The following is a 21,038-nucleotide window of genomic DNA, read 5'->3' as shown; positions in this document are numbered from 1 at the left end:
GTGCATCGAGGGAAGAACCCAGCACTGAAATGTTGAGTGTATGATCCAGTTATTGTAAACATGGGTGCCAGTTGTACTATATATTTCACAGTAAAATCCCAATTACTATTACAATACTCATAGTTATTCATTCTTTTTCTGCTGTAGGACACAAATGAAAGAAGAGTACTTCTGCTCTGCTGGGTCTGCGACACTACTTATCCGAGGAGTCCTCAAACATCAGGATGTAGGAAGTAAGATCTTTATATGTCATGCATAACAGCCCATGCGTACACACACACGCACACGCACACACACACGCCACACATATGCTCATACACACACGTACAAAACATGCGCATGCACACCCCACTCTACACCACACACAAATAAACACACACAACCTTAAAGGAAAATCCCTACTAGTTTCAACATCCAATTATATTGTTCTCACTACCACTGGCTTGTCAGGACCCAACAACGCAGTTCAGGATAAATGTGTATGTCAACTGTATTGTAGGCCTATTACTTTAACCATGAAATCACAATAACTGCTTATTTTTTGGCTGTAGGACACAAGTAAAAGGAGAAGAATGCTGCTCAGCTGAGTCGGCGGTCACACTACTTATTCAAGAAGCTCTTGGATATCATCGGCATGTGTGAAGTAAGTTTTTTTATATCAATGCACAACAGCAGGCGTTAATGCACACACACACACACACACACACACACACACACACACAATGAGAGCTGGCCTGATATTGTTCTTTGATTCTGTGAATGTGTATGGAATGCCTACTGTCTGGTGTCACTTCAGACAATTTTGCAACGTTTTACTGTATGTTCTGTCTATTTGTCTGCCAAACTCTCAAACTTGTTGTCTTTCTTTTTGTCTTCCTCTTTGTGCACTGGTAGGCACAGTCATTCCGGTAGGCACGGAGTCGTTCCTCGATGGACGTGATGACCTGGCACCAAAACCACTTAATGTGTATGAAGCTGTGTCTGCATCGAGGGAAGAACCCAGCACTGAAATGTGAGTGTATGATCCAATAATTGTAAACATGGGTGCCAGTTGTACTATATATTTCACAGTAAAATCCCAATTACTATTACTCATAGTTATTCATTCTTTTTCTGCTGTAGGACACAAATGAAAGAGGACGTCTTCTCTGCTGGGTCTGCGACACTACTTATCCTAGGAATCCTCAAACATCAGGATGTAGGAAGTAAGATCTTTTTTATGTCATGCATAACAGCCCATGCGTGCACGCACACACACACACACATACAAAACATGCACGTGCACACTCCACTCTACACCAAACACAGATAAACACACACAACCTTAAAGGAAAATCCCTACTAGTTTCAACATCTAATTATATTGTTCTCACTACCACTGGCTTGTCAGGACCCAACAGCCTCTTTTTTCCAGCCCTGTCCGTCATCTCATTCTAATGAGTGCATGATCTGTTTACATATAAAACAGACATAGCGTGTAGCACCCAAAATGCACATGCAGTCAAGTCAGAAATAACATTTTATATATATATATATATATATATATATATATATATTATATATATATAATTTCCCTAAACCATATTTTTGATGACTGAGATGGAAGAGCCATGTCTTTATCATTAACACTTTTCTTTTGTTTTGCTTTATGCCAAGAACCGCCATGAGGGATATGCAACCTGCAGCTTCACCATGCTTTTGGGAGATCATGTACTACGTGAACCTTGAGTATCTACAAGCCAGCTACTTTAAGTCCTTGAAAGGGTAGTGATGTCATTCAAGCCAGATCACGAGACAAGGTCCTGTACAAACTGTCAATCTAAGTGTTGCGACATCCCTGTCAGTTCTTTTGGACTGAATACATGCTGTGTTTGAAATGTATTATTCGGATAACCTCCCATCAGGGAATACCTTGTCTGTTAATGACGGATGGACATGCCATTGACATGCAGTGCACACTTTGATGTTTTTTATTGTAATGTTTTCTATGTTTTTCCGATGTTCTTTTTTATTTATGTTCTGTTATATGCTGGTTATGTAAGTACTGTATGGAATGTAGTGACTGTAGAGCCCAAGACAAATTTCAACCTGGGGACAAAAAGTTCACTCCACTCTGTTAGCGCAGTTATGGATGCACTGTAAATTTTGTAATTAACCAAAAGTACGGTGAGAAGCCTGTTTGTGCAGATGGACCTGCTGGCGGGCCTGTTTACTCATAGCTAAAAAGCAACATATTCTCTGTGCAAAGCACATGGGCTCTTTGCAAAGGGGTTAAACATTTTCATGTGCTGTTTTACAGTGTGCTATACAAAAGGTAAGGTGAAACTATTTTTTTGAAATTCTATAATTGTACAGTGTCACTGAAATCAAATGGTGCATTGGTAAAACTGAACCATTTCCTTTAATCCCGTTTAGCAGAGCCTATGTTTGAACTATACTGTCACCAATATTGTAATGACTGAGTTTTAACCTGTTACTTAAGGCTCTTGGTAATGTCATAGCAATGTTGCTATGATGTACTTGAGTCTTTTCAGTCATGAGTGATCAGTCTTGCTGATAACCCGTCTTTGCAAAGATGCATGTAAATTCAATTAAGGTTTTATTGCTCCAATGCTATCATGTGTTAATGCTACACTGCTGTGATTTGCATCTTTATAGTATACTTTTATGAAATGTATTGTTAATTATCTTCATTGTTCAGCAATAAAAAAAAGATATGAAATATTATGCATTCTTGTATTTTGTTTTTTTAAGTTGATCTTAATTAATGCATTGGTCAACAATTCTGGTATATTTCACCCTAATGTAATAATGTTAAGTCATAATTGTTTTTTTGTAAATCCCCTTGCAATTTAAATACCCAATATTGGGTTAAAGTATGAACCCAACAAAGAAGTCAATATGACCCAATAATGTGGTAGCAGGTCTGACCCATTTAATGGGTTCTTTTAACACACAAATTGGGTCAGAATGACCCATTTAGTTGGTTTAGGGGAATGACCCAATGTGAGGGTTAAAATATTTTAACCCAGCCAAAGGGTAGGCCCAATACTGAACCAGGGCCTGGGTCAGAAAATAACCCAATTTGGGTTGTTTTTGACCCAGGCTTTTTAAGAGTGTAACCACTGCATTCACCCCCACAGTAATCAGTGACACATATCTTGTGTCTTCAGATGTTTATGTGACTTTAATACTCAGTAGTGGAGGGGTATTTCAGAGCACTGTTTACAGTACTGTATTAGTCAAATCAAGTCAAGTTTTATTGTCACTTTCTTCCTCTGCACAAGTCATACAAGGATAATGAAATTACGTTTCTCTCTCTATACCATGCCAATATATAGCCTAGACATACACAGGCCTGATATTTTACAGACTGACTGTGATCAGTGGCGTGTGTGTGTTTCATGGCATGTTTCATGACTATTATACTTGCTTCAGCACACAGCATGGGAATGTACGGATGTTCATCTACATATTTGTATATGTTTACAGTTTGGATCTTGTCGTAGTTCAGAGAGCAGCTGCCATGATGAGTCTCCAAGTGGATTCCCATCCATCTGAAGCTCTCTGAGGGCTGATGGCTTTGATCGTAGTGCGGCTGCTAAACACCTGAAGCCTTCATCTGTAATATCACAGGACCTCAGACTGTAGAGAGAAGGAAACACTTCATTAGATCAGCTAACGTACACTGTCAGTCACAGTACATCCTGCCTAACTGTGTCTTAGTTTCTTACTGTCTTAGTGTGTCTTAGTGTGTGTTAGTGTGTGTGTGTGTGTGTGTGTGTGTGTGTGTGTGTGTGTGTGTGTGTGTGTGTGTGTGTGTGTGTGTGTGTGTGTGTGTGTGTGTGCGTGCATGCGAGCGAGAGAGAGAGAGAGAGAGAGAGAGAGAGAGAGAGAGACAGAGAGAGAGAGAAATAATTCACACAGTAAAAAACACAGACAGCAAGTCAGTATAGAGAGAAAATACCACATCTTACTTGTTTCCTTTAGGAACAAAAATATGAATGTGATATGACATTAAAATTACAATTTTATAATAAGGTGTGTGTGTGTGTGTGTGTGTGTGTGTGTGTGTGTGAGAGAGAGAGAGACGTTCTCTATAAAAACAGAGACAGTAAGTTAGTATGTGGTCTTATGATACTCACTCTAGTTTCTCCAGTTTGCAGTTGGGATCCTCCAGAAGAGAAGAAAGATGCTTCACTCCTGAATCTCCTGCTTTATTCCCACTCAGCTGCAGCTCTCTCATGTGTGAGGGGTTTGATCTCAGTGCTGATGCTAAACACCTGAAGCCTTCATCTTTAATACCACAGGAGTTCAGACTGTAGAGAGAAGGAAAAACTTAATTAGATCAGCTGGTGTGTGTGTGTGTGTGTGTGTGTGTGTGTGTGTGTGTGTGTGTGTGTGTGTGTGTGTGTGTGTGTGTGTGTGTGTGTGTGTGTGTGTGTGTGTGTGTGTGTGTGATTGAGAGTAAATAGAATGGAGGCCGTATCAACGCTATTTGCCATTCAACGCTTTTAAGCCAGATTTGGGAACATTCCACCTTACATTCCACCTTACATTCCACCTTAGCAACGCCAACGCAGGTGCTGATTGGACAACAAAACACCCAATCAGAGAATGCTCAGTTCAAGTCATGTCCCGCCCCTCCCACGTTGGCAATAACAAGGGTGTAAAATGAATATCACGCTGCGAGGGTGCTACTGAACCAACCCAGTTTTCGGCTGTGCGACTGGTAAGTGTCAATAACGAAACCTTGATTTTCACTGAAACATAACCCATTAAAAAACGGCTGAATTCTTGAAGGGTAGTTTACAATAGCACTTGAGTAATATTAGCTTAGCTAGCGAGTCCCATCCTCATGTCACCCACTTCATCACGTTGTAATTGATACGTTATGACAGGAAAAAATGACTATTGCATACAAGTTGGACAGTCTTACAACATGCAATCTGCGACTATAGTTGTGAGCCTTCTCTCAAAACAAGTAGGCTGGTGATCACTCAAAGCAGGACATAACGTCTACTTTGTGTTTTGATTGAAAGCAATAGCCTACGTTCTTGTGCTGCCATGTCTGTGGGCATGTTCTTCAAAATATGTTCAAGATCAGATTAATTGACCCCCAAGTACTTAGTGCATTTACCAGCTATCCACAGCATAGACTCCAGTAATTCATCATCAGATGTGTAGGCTTTGTATGAGTAGGCCAATTTGAAGTGCCACCAGAAATCTTGATGTGCCCTGTATTTAATTTCTAGCCCACCACACACAGTATCCTGACGGTGGTGTATAGTAGCTAAACAGATATGAAAGGTCAACACACACTACTGCTAAATCGGTGTCAGAAAATGCCAATGTACAGCTATTACAAAGATATTTGTCACTAGAATTACTGAAGTAGAACATGAAGTGACATTGGAGTGCAACGGTTGTTAAAGCATGTATGACATTTTTTAAATGATGTGGTGTGTTTGTATATGCTTGAACATCCCACAGACAAAGCAGCTATCCAGCTATTTTCATACACCATGGTACCAAAGCTTCATGATTAAAACGTCCTGGTTTATTTTCTTCATATTTGTTCATTCAGATGGGTGTGTGGCGATCATGAAGATGGAACCTGCCAGCGAGCTCCAGCCCTTTATCCTCCATTTTAATAAGTCATTTACATTTCATTAAACGTACCTCATGTCTCAACCAATATGACTTAAGTAATACATAGTACTGCTTTCAATCCCTGAAGCAATGTGGTGACCAACAACACAAGAAGAACCCCCATATACATGTACGTCATGAGTCGTGTTGACGTTTAACTTGTTTCTTTTTTAAATAAACACTTACTATTATCATCCCAATGTTTCTTGTGCTTGAGACCTGTATATTAACATGCTTTTACCATTTGACTTCTCATAATGCTGAACAGAAAAGGCCAGAACAGGTTTTACGTATGTGTAATGTATTTTTATATAGTGCTTAATACAAACGCACACGGGCATTACTTTTCAGGATTTAGGATTTCAGGATTTAGCAGTACAAATTGTGTAGTTTATTTACATATTGTTTTGGTTTGTATAAACCAAACAAAACAGTTTTTGTTTGTCCTTGCAATAACCACAGCAACACAACAGCTGATGATGGGCACCCTGTCAGATTTGGTTTGTCCATGTTCTGAAAAGAGCAAGAGAAAGGGTTGACAAATTATTTTAGACAGTTCAGATAGTCAGGTGTCAGAACAAAGGCCCAGTGGCCTCTGAATAAGAGGCTTAGTTCTGCCTGTTGTAGCTAATTGTAATATGATGTTGTGGACCAAAAGCCGTGAAAGATGAAACTTCCGGGCGACGCGGATGGTGTCCTTGCCAGCTCTTGGAGGTCCTCAGGTGGCTCTAGGCCACACACAGTAATCAGTAGTCCGCGGGGCCGTGGAAGTCCTCCACCTGCTGACGGGTCACGTTGATCACCACCTACACAGTAAATTTGCCAGTGTTGATTTTGCAGTGTTAAGCCTTATTGACACTATTGGAGTAATTCCAACACCAAATGGAGTGAGATGCTCTCCAGTGTCAGTGACAAATGAAGTTGTTAAATTGTGTGGAGTTAGAAGTACTCCAGAGAGCCCCCGCCTCCTCGAGGTGATGGAGTTTGTCTGCGCCATTGTATGCCCTAGTACCCGATTAAATCATATACGTCTACATATTAGTAACAGTATTTCCTCCAGATTTAATCATGTACACAATCTTTTTTTATTATTCCATTTCATTCATTTAACTCAACTTGGTTGGGTTGATCTAAGGTTTGGCTGTGCACACAACATCACACAAAAGATGTGTTGAGTGGAAGAAATAACTTGAGAACTTGTTACACCTTTGCCGGTAACAAGCAGGCCCCTCACAACCAATCTGTCCATCAGCGCCTGGCCAAACCTAATTACTTAGGGCTGGTATATCATGACTCAATTTCTTGCACCTGAAAAACTCCTAATCAATCTGGTCACATGGTACTCTTGAGCCTGTATATAAACCTGGACTGTCACAGTGCTTTAAATATTTGCCTGCCTGCCTGCCTGCCGGCTGGTCAGCATGGCACAGCATAGCGCTTGTTTACCTGCTTTGCAAGCAAGCTAAAGGCGCTTTTGGCTTATGGCATTTGTTAGCTACATCTTGTGCCTTGCTTTGTGAGCTAGTCAGTAACAGCACATGTTACATTGTTTGCTCCATTGTGCACTTGATGTTTGCAAGCAAGCTAAAGGCGCTTTTGGCTTATGGCATTTGTTAGCTACAGCTTGTGCCTTGCTTTGTGAGCTAGTCAGTAACAGCACATGTTACATTGCTTGCTCCATTGTGCACTTAAAGTAGATGGTATGGAATATATTTTAAACTTCATTAAGGAAAACATTTGGTATTAATCCCCACTAGATTGTGTTCATACATGCTCAGCTGAAATTGCTCTCACATTGTGGTGCAGTACAGCATAGACTGATATATAAAATATAGACATTTTACATGTTTTCAGCAACTTTAAACATTATCTTAAGAGAGCAGTGTGGCAAACTGATGCCAGGCGCAGGGTGTTTCAGTCATGGTGGAGGATGGGAGGTGCTTAATTACCATGATCAGGGTACCTCAACTATGGTGAGAGATAGTGGGGCAGGACCAAAACACATGTGTTCCAGGAACCTGCTTAGAACTAAAAAAATGTTAGTAGGGTGCTCCCCGAAACTGCTTTACTCTTTATAGTGTTAGCTTAACACTATAAATCTAACACCAGTGTTTAACACTGATCTGGAGCAGGACCAAATAGACACTAGAACAGTGTTAATTTTAACTCTTTAAGTGTTATTTTAACACTACACAATTTACTGTGTACCACATCTGCTGGCCTGAAACACACAGCCGTGGATATAGTACCAGTTATATTTTATTACTATACACAAACATATGAGGGTGATCGCTTTACTCTGGAAATAGGTCTTAGGTATAGAATCAGGAAGCATAATGTAAAAAACTTTTAAAAAACTAACATCTAAGTGTAGGCCTAATTTCAGTCTCACTTGCTGATGTGTTTGGTTTGTTATGCTCGGGACATCATAAAAATCACTTGGTTACATTTTGTTTATCTTCGCCTCATAAGAGCCACACAGCGCAAGGCTATGGATTGCTAGAACCAGGCTTGTGATAATGACTCACATGTGCAATATAGTGTAGAGATGGCAGTCGTGGCAGTGGCTCAAATCCTTATCCAGGAGTGGTCCTTCTCTGGTGTGCCTGCTGAGGTGTACTGTTCAGACAGGTACAAAAAAGGCACATGGAGGGTAATGAGAACAATATCCATTTTGTATACAAACAACTTTAATAACTTGTATATTAGTGGCAGGTTTTGGGGTTAAAAAACATGTCAGCATGGTATGAATATCCAGTAAATAGATACTGTATGAGGTATATTTCATTGAATGGCACTCGACCTGTATGCTACAGCCATGGATATGGACAATAGTCTTGTATTTTATTAATTATAACAATAATAGCTGTACAGAGGAATTGGATCTCAGGTCTAGGGTCAGGAAGCATATTGTAAAGGTAGTATTTTAAAAATTACTAAAGACCACATTCACAAGGCAATTTACAGTACCTCCTAGGCTCTTGAGTTCCCAAGGAGAAATGTGCTTATCCGCAACAGAGTGGTACATGTCATAGCATTAGCACAATCTGGGTAGGCCTACTTGACTGGCAATAGTCACATTAACAGACTAAAGCTGCACAATGTATTGATTGACGTTAATTTGCTTTCTTATACTGGGAGTGTGTGTACATACATGTGGTAGCCTACTGACAGATTCTTGTTGGGACATCGCATCTGCAATGACAGAAAACAACACAAGGGAGAACATTACTCCTAAGAGGAACGATGGCATGTAATTGGCCTCCATAGTTTTACAGACAAAACGGTACCGTCCACATGCAGCACAATGACAAACATCTAACTTCAGCATATGGGTATCAAACATTCAACTTTCACATGTCAACAGCATGAATATGCACAATATTAAGACGACAGATAAAACATTAAACTATAATCTCCCGGTTGCTCGCGCAAAATTTCGCGGTATGAAAATGACCTCCGCGAATTATATTAAGCAATGTCTCAACATAAATTCTGCTAACTGAGTCACCCTACAATATGAACAATAACTGAGGAATGATGCATTTTGCAGGTGTACGCCACAAACCTAGAACTATTCTAGTTTATGTGCTCAGACTATCCGCTGAAATGAAATTATAGTGAAATGATGACAAGCAAAACTATCTAACCTGTCACCTGTGCAATGTTACGGTTTTGCTATTTAACTTCTAGCTAGGCTTGGGATGTGAAATAAACAAACCCAGTCAGTCAGGCAAGTCACCTGACGCCGAAGTCCTGATTGGAAATTATGTTATGCCACCACAACTTCTACAAACAAATAGTATGTCAGCAAACAATCCACCACCACCAATGCCCTGGATTACTAAATGAGCTTGAAATTTACCTTCACCAACTTTTGTGTAAAGTCTGAGGTGCATGTAGCATGCTGAGGTGAATTAGTTAGCATAGACACGAACCAAGGATGTCTAAATAAAACAGATTTGCACCTGCTACTCTGCAGTAGAACTGATTAAGTCTACACTAAACCCAATGTACGTCAAAGAAATACAGTTTGCTTATATACTTACATACATTCATGTTAGAAGTTACTTACAGACCGACAGATGCCAGTCACTTTAATGGCATGTTTGATGGAGACACGATGCAATAATAGAGCTAGTCTTAGCATCATTACACTCAACATGTCTCGCTGACACCGCTTAAAAAACAAAAAACAAAACTTAAGGCACATGCCACAATTTATTTGCCCGCCATATTATGGCTATTATTATGACCACAGTGTTATTTAAAAGTCAATGTAATTTGCTATGCAAACAAGTTTGTCAGTCATGTTGGTCAAACAACTGTAATAAAATGTTTCATTTTACTTACCTAAACATCAGCGCTCCAGCTCAGAGTACCGATAAAGGAGATGGCCAAACAATGGCAACAGTAGATCAATCGATCGAGTTGATGTTCAAAGTTTATGAAAGTATAATATCAGGAGCAACACACAGATAGACAAGATTTCCCAGTCCCAGCCCAGGCATGCACAGCCAAGTAGTAGTCATGACAACGGCCCTCTTGCTCAGCGTGCGCCTGACTGAAAAGAATCCCAACTGTCAATCAAACCATCTTCTGATGCTCATTGGTCAATTTAACTTTTAATATCTCTCTAAAATAAAACTTCACCACAATAAAAACCACCCTGGTAAGTTGGAGAGCAAGGGGACCTACTAGTTGAGCGAAAAATGATCCCCCTGGAGTGGCATTTAAGGGAGATACAGGGTTTTATGTCTCTCATAGGAATGAATGGGATTTGGCCATTTTTTGGTCTTTTTGGGTCCAACCTTGGCTCCACACTTGGCTTCAACAATGAAATAGAATTTTGGCCTCCATTCTATTTACTCTCAATGGTGTGTGTGTGTGTGTGTGTGTGTGTGTGTGTGTGTGTGTGTGTGTGTGTGTGTGTGTGTGTGTGTGTGTGTGTGTGTGTGTGTGTAGTTTTTTCCACCTCTGTCTTCACAGAGACAGAGGTGGAAAAAATAATGCGCGCTCTACCCAACAATAAAGCGAGTGGCTACGATGGCGTAACTTATGAAACTATAAAAGCCACCAAACAAGCTTCATGCCCGGCCCTCACCAATATTTTCAATGCATGTTTAATTAATGGCAAAGTTCCCGATTCCTGGAAAGGGGCATTAATACATCGGATCCCCAAAAAAGACAACATCCCCGACGATCCATCCACATGGAGAGATATTTCACTCCTACCAACGGTCTACAAATTGTTTATGAAATGCCTACTGGCCCGCATTCTACCGTGGCTTACAGAAAACGAAATCCTGTCTGCCTGCCAAAAGGCCTACATCAATAGACAGGGAATGAATGAACACGTCTTTTGCCTAAAGACAGGAATAGATGACTTTAAGCATGATTCCAGCAAGTTTTATGCAGTGTTCCTGGACTTTAGAGATGCCTTTGGCACTTTACCGCATACTGTAATGCTGCACGCACTCAAAGAAATAAACCTTCCCCAAACCTATGCAGACCTCATAATGGATGTATACAGCAACTCATTCATCCAAGTCATATGCAACAACACCCTGACAGATCCAATTCCCCTGAAAATTGGAATTAAGACAGGGTGCCCGTGGAGTGCAGTTAACTTCATCCTGGCCTTAAATAGCTGGCTAAAATGGATACAACAGTGCGCGCCGGTGGGGGCGCGCTCTCCAAATCCGGTCCAAGGGTACGCAGATGATGTCCAACTTGCATCAAGAGACGAGGCTGTCATCCAGCAAATGCTCATGCGCACAGAGACTTTCTTACAGTGGTCTAGACTGGAGGTAAAGCCAGCAAAATGCGCTACCTTTTACGAGAGACGCAGTGGAGGAAACCGCTGGTATGCAGCAAAATCTGACAAGCCACCAGCATTTACAGTATTCCAGCAACCAATTCGAGTCTACTCACGCCACGAAACATATCCCTACCTTGGCCATAAGTTCAACGTAGCTGGTGACTGGCAAGAACAGCTGGCGGAGCTTACATATGAATACACCAACAGACTTGATCTGATAGACTCTAGCCCTCTACCCATCACAATGAAGCTACAGGCCATTAGAGAAATCGCTCTGGCAAAAATTCAACACCTATTCGCCAACGTTCATATACCGCAGAAGACACTAACTCAACTTAACAATAAGACGGTACAGTTGGTTAGGAAGTGGTTTGGCCTCAACACTCACTCAACTAGGGACATCATCTTTCAGTCTCAAAAGGACGGAGGGCTGGGTGTTACAAATGTGGAGTGGGTATATATGGCCACTAGAACAAGTCATCTCCTTAATATGCTTAACAACAGCGACGCTGCAGTGCGAGAGATGGCGCGTGCATCGCTCATCCAACATCTTCGCAGGCGTAAAGTCCCAATTGCCACGGAGGAGGACAAGCAGTTCCTGGGATTTCAGATAAAGGAGAATGGTAAATTAAATATCAAGGCCGTGGGATTCGGTGCGAGGTCCGACTGGCTTGACCTGAATGACTTGTGTTTTCGCATGGGATTACACCTGAAATGGGAGAGATCTGACAGCGCTCCAATTACGCTCCAAAACGTTCCAACGGACCCGCTCTGCTACACTCGCGTCACTTATACAACAGGTGACACGCTCCACGACCTACCAGTAGTGGGGGCGAGACAGTCACTTCTTAAAATCCGGCGGTCCCAGAGCGCAGAACGCTGGACACATCTCAGACTGCAAGGGAAACTGGCATATTTACCATTTGCAAATCACTCCCTATCACACACAGTTTATTCCAACACTGCAATTGGCGAGGACATTCTTAAATTTACAGTTAAAGCCCGTCTCCAAGTACTACCCACCAAATCCAACCTTGCCATCTGGTACCCCTCTAGCCATGAGCCGCACTGCACTTTACATCCCACAAACCAAAACAACGAGACCGTTGCACACATTTTAAATGGGTGCAACTTCTATAAAGGACTGTATGTAGCGCGACATGACAGACTGGTCAACATTATAGCCCAAGGCATTAAAGAGGCACAGGACATTTCAACGCAAATACACACAAATTGCACAGTAAAAATGAACTGGTTCAGCGACAGTCATGATGACACACTTTTAAGCAGCATTCCAAACACACCGGACATCACCATTATAGATGCTGATAATAAAAAGGTCTCCTTTGTGGAAATAGGTTGCCCCTTTGATCTGTATATGGACACTTGTTACTACTCGAAGATCCTAAAATACCAGCCACTTATGGATGTGGTCACAAATCAAGGTTTCAACTGCAAGCTTATTGTTCTTGTGTTTGGCAGCCTAGGACATGTACATAGGCTTGCATTGCGTGGACTGCAACTCTGTGGACTCAATAAGGACAATTCAAAAAAGACTGCTAAATACTGCTCAATTTCTGCAACAATTGGTAGCTTAGCAATATGGCGAAGGAGGTGCCATGTCTACCCCTAAACAACTTAAATTAACCAGGCCATTCTGACCTGTAATGTATTACATTGGACCCTATGATTCTGATCAGTCCCTACTGATTGCTATGACATTTGCTTCCATCACTATTTGGATTTGTAATGCTGCCTTCTTGGTGAGATCCAAATAAAAGTACTAAACTGTGTGTGTGTGTGTGTGTGTGTGTGTGTGTGTGTGTGTGTGTGTGTGTGTGTGTGTGTGTGTGTGTGTGTGTGTGTGTGTGTGTGTGTGTGTGTGTGTGTGTGATACTCCCTATCAAACACATAGGCAGCAAGTCAGTATGTGGTCTTGTGATACTCACTCTAGTTTCTCCAGTTTGCAGTTGGGATCCTCCAGAAGAGAAGAAAGATGCTTCACTCCTGAATCTCCTGCTTGATTCCCACTCAGCTGCAGCTCTCTCATGTGTGAGGGGTTTGATCTCAGTGCTGATGCAAGAGTTCTGAAGCCTTCCTCTCCAAAACTGCAGTAATGGAGACTGGAGAGAAAATGACACACAATCTTCTTTGATTCATTTTAGACAAAATACCATTACCATGACATTGAAATGAACATTTTCTGCTCTGGTGTGTGTGTGTGTGTGTGTGTGTGTGTGTGTGTGTGTGTGTGTGTGTGTGTGTGTGTGTGTGTGTATGTGTGTGTGTGTGTGTGTGTGTGTGTGTGTGTGTGTGTGTGTGTGTGTGTGTGTGTGTGTGTGTGCGTGCATGCGTGCACACGCGCGCACGTGTGTGTGTGTGTGTGAGAGAGAGATAGAGTGTGTGAGCATGAGAGAGAAATATTGAAAGAGCGATAGTGACAGACAGAAAGAGAGAGAAGGAGAGAGAGTACATGATAATTCACACTCATAGTATGTGTCAAACAGACAGTAAGTTACTATGTGGTGTTGTGATACTCACTGTAGTTTCTCCAGTTTACAGTTGTGATCCTCAAGAAGAGAAGAAAGATGCTTCACTCCTGAATTTCCTGCTATATTCCCACTCAGCTGCAGCTCTCTCATGTGTGAGGGGTTTGATCTCAGTGCTGATGCAAGAGCTCTGAAGCCTTCATCTCCAAAATTGCACTTAGACAAGCTGTAGAGAGAAAATAACACCATTATCTTTTTTGTCCCCTTTAGACAATAGTATGATGGCCATGATGACATTGGCACGAACAAGAGCATTGCTGTATTGAAATGTCAATGGTGTGTGTGTGTGTGTGTGTGTGTGTGTGTGTGTGTGTGTGTGTGTGTGTGTGTGTGTGTGTGTGTGTGTGTGTGTGTGTGTGTGTGTGTGTGTGTGTGTGTGTGTGTGTGCGTGTGTGAGGGTGTGTGTGTGTGTATGTGTCTGCGCGCGTGTGTGTGTGTGCGTGTGAGAGAGAGAGATAGAGTGTGTGTGTGAGAGAGAAATATTGAAAGAGCAACAATGACAGCAAGTGAGAGCAAGAAAGAGAAGGAGAGAGAGTACATGATAATTCACACTCAAAGTATGTGTCAAACACAGACAGTAAGTTAGTATGTGGTCTTGTGATACTCACTGTAGTTTCTCCAGTTTACAGTTGGGATCCTCCAGAAGAGAAGAAAGATGCTTCACTCCTGAATCTCCTGCTTTATTCCCACTCAGCTGCAGCTCTCTCATGTGTGAGGGGTTTGATCTCAGTGCTGATGCAAGAGCTCTGAATCCTTCCTCTCCAAAACTGCAGTTATACAAGCTGTAGAGAGAAAATAACACCATCATCTTTTTTGTCCCCTTTAGACAATAGTATGGTGGCCATCAAGGGCGTAGGTTTGCCTTGAGTTTTGGTAGGGACAACTTCAACCCCCACCATTTATAAATAAATAAAAAATACATAGATTCTTTATCTAGATTAATCTGACTGGTATTATGAAATTAATCTAGGCTCATTCAATATATGCGCCCTACCAAAATAATGACTATAAGTAAGGAAGATTGTTTCTTAAGCCAGGTGGCACATTAGACCAGGGGTCATATCCTTTTCCCAAAATGAACAGTGCTATACAATAAGTGGTACATAGGCTATCTAAAATACAGATAATCCTATCAAACAAAATTGCTTCAACGACTAAGCATTTTAATCGGCCTGGACAACATGACGAGAGAGAAAGAGAGAGAGCGAGAGAGAGAGAGAGAGAGAGAGAGAGAGAGAGAGAGAGAGAGAGAGAGAGTCACTGTCACTGACTTTAAGGGCAGCGGCTCCTTTAACCCTCTGAGGTCTAAGGCCTTTCAGAGGCTTTTAGGCTGCTTGCACCACCCTGACATTTTCAAGTATTTTCAACTAACAGTAAGCATCTATGCAAAAGTGGAATATATGGTTGTATTCTGAAAAGCCTGACAAGAAATAATCTGAAATAAAATTGGATGTCATACAAACATATTTTATTTAACTTGAAGGACAACACCGGAGCAGCACAGATGTAATTCTTTGTGTTTTTTATTCAAGTGCACAACATGACTAACGTTTCGATGGTTAGACCATCTTCATCAGGTCTAACCATCGAAACGTTAGTCATGTTGTGCACTTGAATAAAAAACACAAAGAATTACATCTGTGCTGCTCCGGTGTTGTCCTTCAAGTGAAGATTTCCTGCCTCTCTCCCGTCGATGCACCAGATGATAAAGCAGAAGCGCGAGGAACTACCCTTTTGTTTTATTTAAATTGAGTATAAACACAACTGTACAAAAAACTGGTTTCAGGGGTCTTCAAAAAGTGCAAGAAAACAAACAATAAATATATTTATCCAAGACTTTTGAAGTTTGAATCTTGTAAACAAATGTGTTGGCTGCATAAAAGTAAAATGGGCATTTAGAAATGTTTTGTTGTTTTCATACAAAATGCAAAAAAGAAAGACTATGTCATGCCACTGCCTGTCTCATTTGAATACTAATGAGATAGGTGTGAAAAACCTCTAATGGCCCACACCCCCCTGTCAATCTCCATGTGCTCTGATAGCACACCCCCTGTCACTCTCTTTGTCCTGTGGCAGGACACTGTGTTTTGCCTAGCTGAAAGGGGCGTGTTGTCACTTCTAAATAGCCACTCAAGCACCGGTCCTTAATATGTGAATAGCTATAGGTGTGGCTGCTACAGGCAGAGAGTACAGAATATTCAAAGATTTCTTTTCGCTTTCTTTAAATTGGGCCAGCTATATAATTTATTTCATCAAATCTGGAAGGTCTGAGGTTTCTAATGGTGTGACTTACAGTGAGTCCAATATGTATTTGATCCCTTGCTGATTTTGCCTGTTTGCCCACTAATAAAGACATGATCAGTCTATAAATGTATGATAATATGTATTCAAACATGGAGAGACAGAATATCAAAAAGAAATTCCAGAAAACAACTTAAAAATATATATTTTAATTTATTTGTATTTAATTTAGGCTAATAAGTATTTGATCCCTCTAGCTAAAGAAGATAAAGTGCTTTGTGGCAAAGTCCTAGTTGTCTAGCACTGAGGTCAGATGCTTCTTTTAGTTGATGACAATGTTTGTGCAAATAGTAGAAAATATTTTTGCCCATTTTTCTTTGCAGATTATCTCCAAAACATTAATAGTTCGTGGCTGTAGCTTGGCGAATGGGAGGTTCAGTTCTCTCCATAGAATTACTATAGGGTTAATATTTGGAGACTGTCTAGGCCACTGCACGACTTTAAGCTTCTTATTGAGCCACTCCTTCATTGCTTTGTCTGTATATTGTGTATTATTGTCATGTTGGGAGATCCAAAAATGGCCCACCCTTCAGTGTAGTGGTGGAGAGAAGGACGTTTGCACTCAGGATTGCACATTACATGTCTCCCTCCATCCATTTGTTGATGATGTGAAGTTGTCCTGTGCCTTGGCCAGACAAACACACTCAAACCATAATGATACCACTTTCATGCATGATGGTGAGGAGGGTGTTCTTGGAATCATAGACAGCAGTACTCTTTCTCAAAACACATTGAATTGTGTTAATGCCAAACAGCTTGATTTTGGTTTTATCTGACTACAGCACCTCCTTATCATATCCTAAATCAGCCTGATGTCCGTTGGCAAACCTCAGGTGGGACTGCACAGGTTCCTTCTGAAGTAGAGGTACCATGTGTGCACTACAGGATTTTAAACCTCTGTGGCATTAAGTTCTACCAGTAGTTTTCTCAGTGATTTTGGTCCCAGTAGCTTTGATATCATTGCCTAGTTCATCCCGTACAGGTCTAGGGTGCTTTCTTTCTGTTCTCATGGTTATCAAATCCCTACAATAGGTCAAATCTTGTATAGAACCCCAGGCAGGCTGATGGATAGTCATTTCGTATTCCTCACATTTAGGAAGAAATGCATCAACAGCTGGGTCATTTATACCCAGTCTCTTTCTTGTGGCTTTGCAGCCCATTTAATCTTTGTTCAGGTCTAAAATCTTGTCCCTGATATCATTTGACCGCTCTTTGGTCTTTATCATGATGGTGAGGTTGGAGTGTGACTGATTCACTCATACTATGGACTGATTCTGCTGATTAAATGTGTCTTTTATGCATGTTAGTATGTACAGGTGTCTTTCATTCAGATGACAAGTTGATCGGAAGTGCCCATCTGGTCTGTGGGCCCGGAACTGTTGGCAGGGGATCAAATACTTATTTTGCTCGATGAAATGGAAATAAATTAATATATATTCTCTTAAGTTAATTTCTGGATTTTCTTTTTGATATTCTGTCTCTCCATATTATAATACATATTATCATAACATTTATTGACTGATCATGTCTTTGTTAGTAGGCAAACCAACAAAATCAGCAAGGGATCAAATACTTATTTGACTCACTGTATATGTTTCAATGACAAACTCACAGAGTTACAGATTTGTTTTTGGAGACATGTCAAATTGCCCTCTGAAGGGCACTCGGACCTCAGAGGGTTAAAGACGTATTTGAGCTCCTTTCAGCCAAAGCAGTCAAGCTCCATCAAGACCAAGCCCCTTTGTCCTGGGAGAATAAACGACTCTTTTTGCTAAAAAATACTGTATATAAAACCTGACTTTTATTCTCACAATGTCAGAGGAATCACAACTTGGAATGAATTCCTTTTGCCAAACGTTTTACAACATGCGGCACACGCGGCAACCGACATGAGCAAGCATAAATCGCATTCAGCTATCAAGTAGTTTGAAAGTTGGAATGTTTTGCACTTGGGTCATTCCACGCCAAATCTCTGAATCATCCCGCACGACCATCTCAGATTTGGCAGAAAAAAATCAAGGAGGTTCACAAATGTCCCAATAGGAAAAGTGCAAAATTATAGCTCTCAACTCCTCATAGTTTTGTCATTAAAAATGTTTTTGTCAGGTACCCCCCTGACTCGTTTGGAACAGACTTCTCAGAGAGCCCACTTTCAGAGTGTTGTATCTAAAAAACTACTTTAAGTAGGTCCTCGTGAATTTCAAGGGGTAACATTTGGAACATGTACTTGTGAAATGTGGATTTTCACACATCCTCTTGTCATTTACCATCGTTTTCTGGGGGCTTAAAGTTGCTTGAAAAATTCTCACCTTTGAATTTGTGGGCATCTTTGAAGGACTGTGGTAAGTGCAGTTTTAAAGACAGAGGTTTGATATGGACAATGTATGTTCCCATCCATTCTGTGCATGTTGTGTTGAAAGACTGATCTTCTGCGATGAACAGTTTAGAAGATATGAAGTCTTTAAAATGGAAAAACTGAAACTTGGTGCCATCTTAACCACGTTATTAAAAAAAAAATGTCACGACTCACCACCATATTATCAACAGTTTTGGAAAGATTAGATGTCTGTTCTTAACATATCCAAAAACTGGGATGGTATTCTGCCTCATTTGGTCACAATGATTTTTTAAAAACCCACTGTTGTGTGACTTCCACTGCTCCTATGAAAACCTGATATTGGGGGGCAACTTTGCCATGCTATACCAAAACAATGACAGCAATCACCACAATGAACTGAACAGTTTTGGAAAGATAGGATGTCTGTTTGTAACATATCCAAAAACTGGGATGGTGTTCTGCATCAATGTCTTGTAATGACTCTTGAAAAACCCTTTGCTGTTACATCAGCAGCTCCTGTGAAAATGTCTAAGTCACATGAATTACCAGGGGCGGAGCTATAGTGGGACCAGCAGGGCATTTGTCCAGGGCCCTCCTGAATTTGTGGTAGGGGCCATAATCATGACCTTTGCAGACTGTTGGGTGCCAATCTATTTGGGCTGACACTGTGAATGACAGACAGTTTGACTTGGGCATTTTTGATTCAAGAAATGTGACTTGAGTATTTTTGAAGCACACAATAAGAAACAGTTGAGTGATTTATATACCATTATTATTTTTCTTTTTCTTTTAGCTTTTAGGTAACTACATTTTTTGGTAACTAAATGTTCGTGAATTAAAGGTTATGGCCATGTGTTTAAACCTCAACACTGTAGGAGTTAACATTTTTTATATTATACCGTAAAGTAGGCCTAAGTCTTGAATTGCAGTAGTGATAAATTAATTGAATCATTCTGATTGGTAAAGTAGCATTGTTAACACATAGTCTTGATACAGGATGTTTGCCAAACTTTATTTCAGGAGATGATTTTCTAAACTAATTTCTTTTAGCTGTAAAGATACTTTGATATTTTACTTCGATACATTTCAAATTAGCCATCACTTCTGAAACTTTGCTCTGTTTGTAGAAGTGCTTATGAAATAATTCACAACACAGACCTTTGCCATGAACCAATACAATGCGCTAGGTTCCTCGGTCATGGTTTGGACTGGGGCGGGGCCAAGTTCTATGAACAGGTCACCTTTGTCATGGTTTTTTTTGGGGGTGGGGCACTTTTATTATCATGGAGAAGAGAAAAAACAGTGATGATACAAAAGGAGGAGACTGTTCGTAAGGAGGTAACCTGACTAAACAGCTGTCCTGCCCCTCCAATCACCATGACTGAGCTACCCTGAGCATGGTGCTAGAGCACTGCCATACTGACTGAATGCTCATCAAGGGTCAACTCTGTCACAGAGCTGAGCAATGCAAGCATTAATGTTTGATGTTCTACATTAACCCTGATAAGTTTGCACAAATGGACATACATGTATACATGGAGTGAAACACAAATCAAATGTAGAAAGAATAATCACATGATAAAGGGTAATATCTCATAAACAATCCAAAATAATCCACAGCAGGCCTCAGAACTGCATCAAAGTTGGTAAACAAGTTATTAAAGATTGTTATGAATTGTAATAAAAAGCATTGAGATGTGGTGATAGTCAGGATGTACTTGTTTCAAGATCTACGGGGATGTTTCAGTGATTCAACATTTCATCACTTTAATCCGGTATTTGGTTTTCAGTGCCTAAAGATGAAGTTTACACACGTCTATAACCTTTGATTTACTGAAATGTAGTTACAGAAAAAGCTAAAAAAAAAACCTCTGTCAACAGCCACTTTTACTTTTTTGCCGTATTATATTGAGTGTGTCGAAAATGCTCAGGTCAAATATCTTGTATCAAAAATGTCTGACTCAAATTGCTCAAGTCATTCACAGTGGCGGAACAATTGCACATAGGGCCTCATGGCAAATACTGGTAGATAGGGCCCCCATATAGCCTGCAAAGATCAGAGCAGGGGCCCCACCTCAATAGAGCAGCAAGCTGCAGATGTCACACAGCCGTTTTTACAAGTCCATTCTTAAAAAATGAGACAGAGCACCACCCCAGTTTTTGTATATGTTAAAAACAGACATTGAGTCTTTCTAAAACTGTAAATGTCATTTGTGTCAATGTTCTGTCATTTCTTTTGTATAACATGGCGAAGATGCCACTAATATCAATTTTTCATATGAGCTGTGGAAGTCACACAACAGTGGGTTTTTGAAAAATCATTGTGACCAAATGAGGCAGAATACCATCCCAGTTTTTGGATATGTTAAGAACAGAC

General features: G+C 40.7%; 1 protein-coding gene and 1 long non-coding RNA gene across 2 annotated transcripts in view; one reads left to right on the top strand and one right to left on the bottom strand.

The window, feature by feature from the left end:
• Positions 1 to 4: 4 nt before the first annotated feature.
• Positions 5 to 1,248, top strand: LOC134465883 (uncharacterized). The gene is made up of 5 exons (XR_010038206.1): positions 5 to 31; positions 148 to 233; positions 552 to 643; positions 895 to 1,012; positions 1,123 to 1,248. It is a non-coding gene; the product is annotated as an uncharacterized LOC134465883 (long non-coding RNA).
• A 2,893-nt stretch (positions 1,249 to 4,141) lies between these two features.
• Positions 4,142 to 21,038, bottom strand: part of LOC134466144 (uncharacterized) — a 79,203-nt gene continuing 62,306 nt past the window's right edge. Inside the window, exons 31-33 of the mRNA XM_063220038.1 lie at positions 14,631 to 14,789; positions 13,423 to 13,596; positions 4,142 to 4,319 (exon numbers count right to left, since the gene is read on the bottom strand). Coding sequence (XP_063076108.1) covers positions 4,142 to 4,319; positions 13,423 to 13,596; positions 14,631 to 14,789 — 511 coding nt within the window. The remainder of the gene's footprint in view (positions 4,320 to 13,422; positions 13,597 to 14,630; positions 14,790 to 21,038) is intronic.

This window comes from Engraulis encrasicolus, chromosome 16 (genome assembly GCF_034702125.1).
Source record: "Engraulis encrasicolus isolate BLACKSEA-1 chromosome 16, IST_EnEncr_1.0, whole genome shotgun sequence".
NCBI classification, from domain to species: domain Eukaryota; kingdom Metazoa; phylum Chordata; class Actinopteri; order Clupeiformes; family Engraulidae; genus Engraulis; species Engraulis encrasicolus.
The sequence above is the reverse complement of the archived record's forward strand: the minus strand, read 5'-3'. Positions and strand labels throughout refer to the sequence as shown.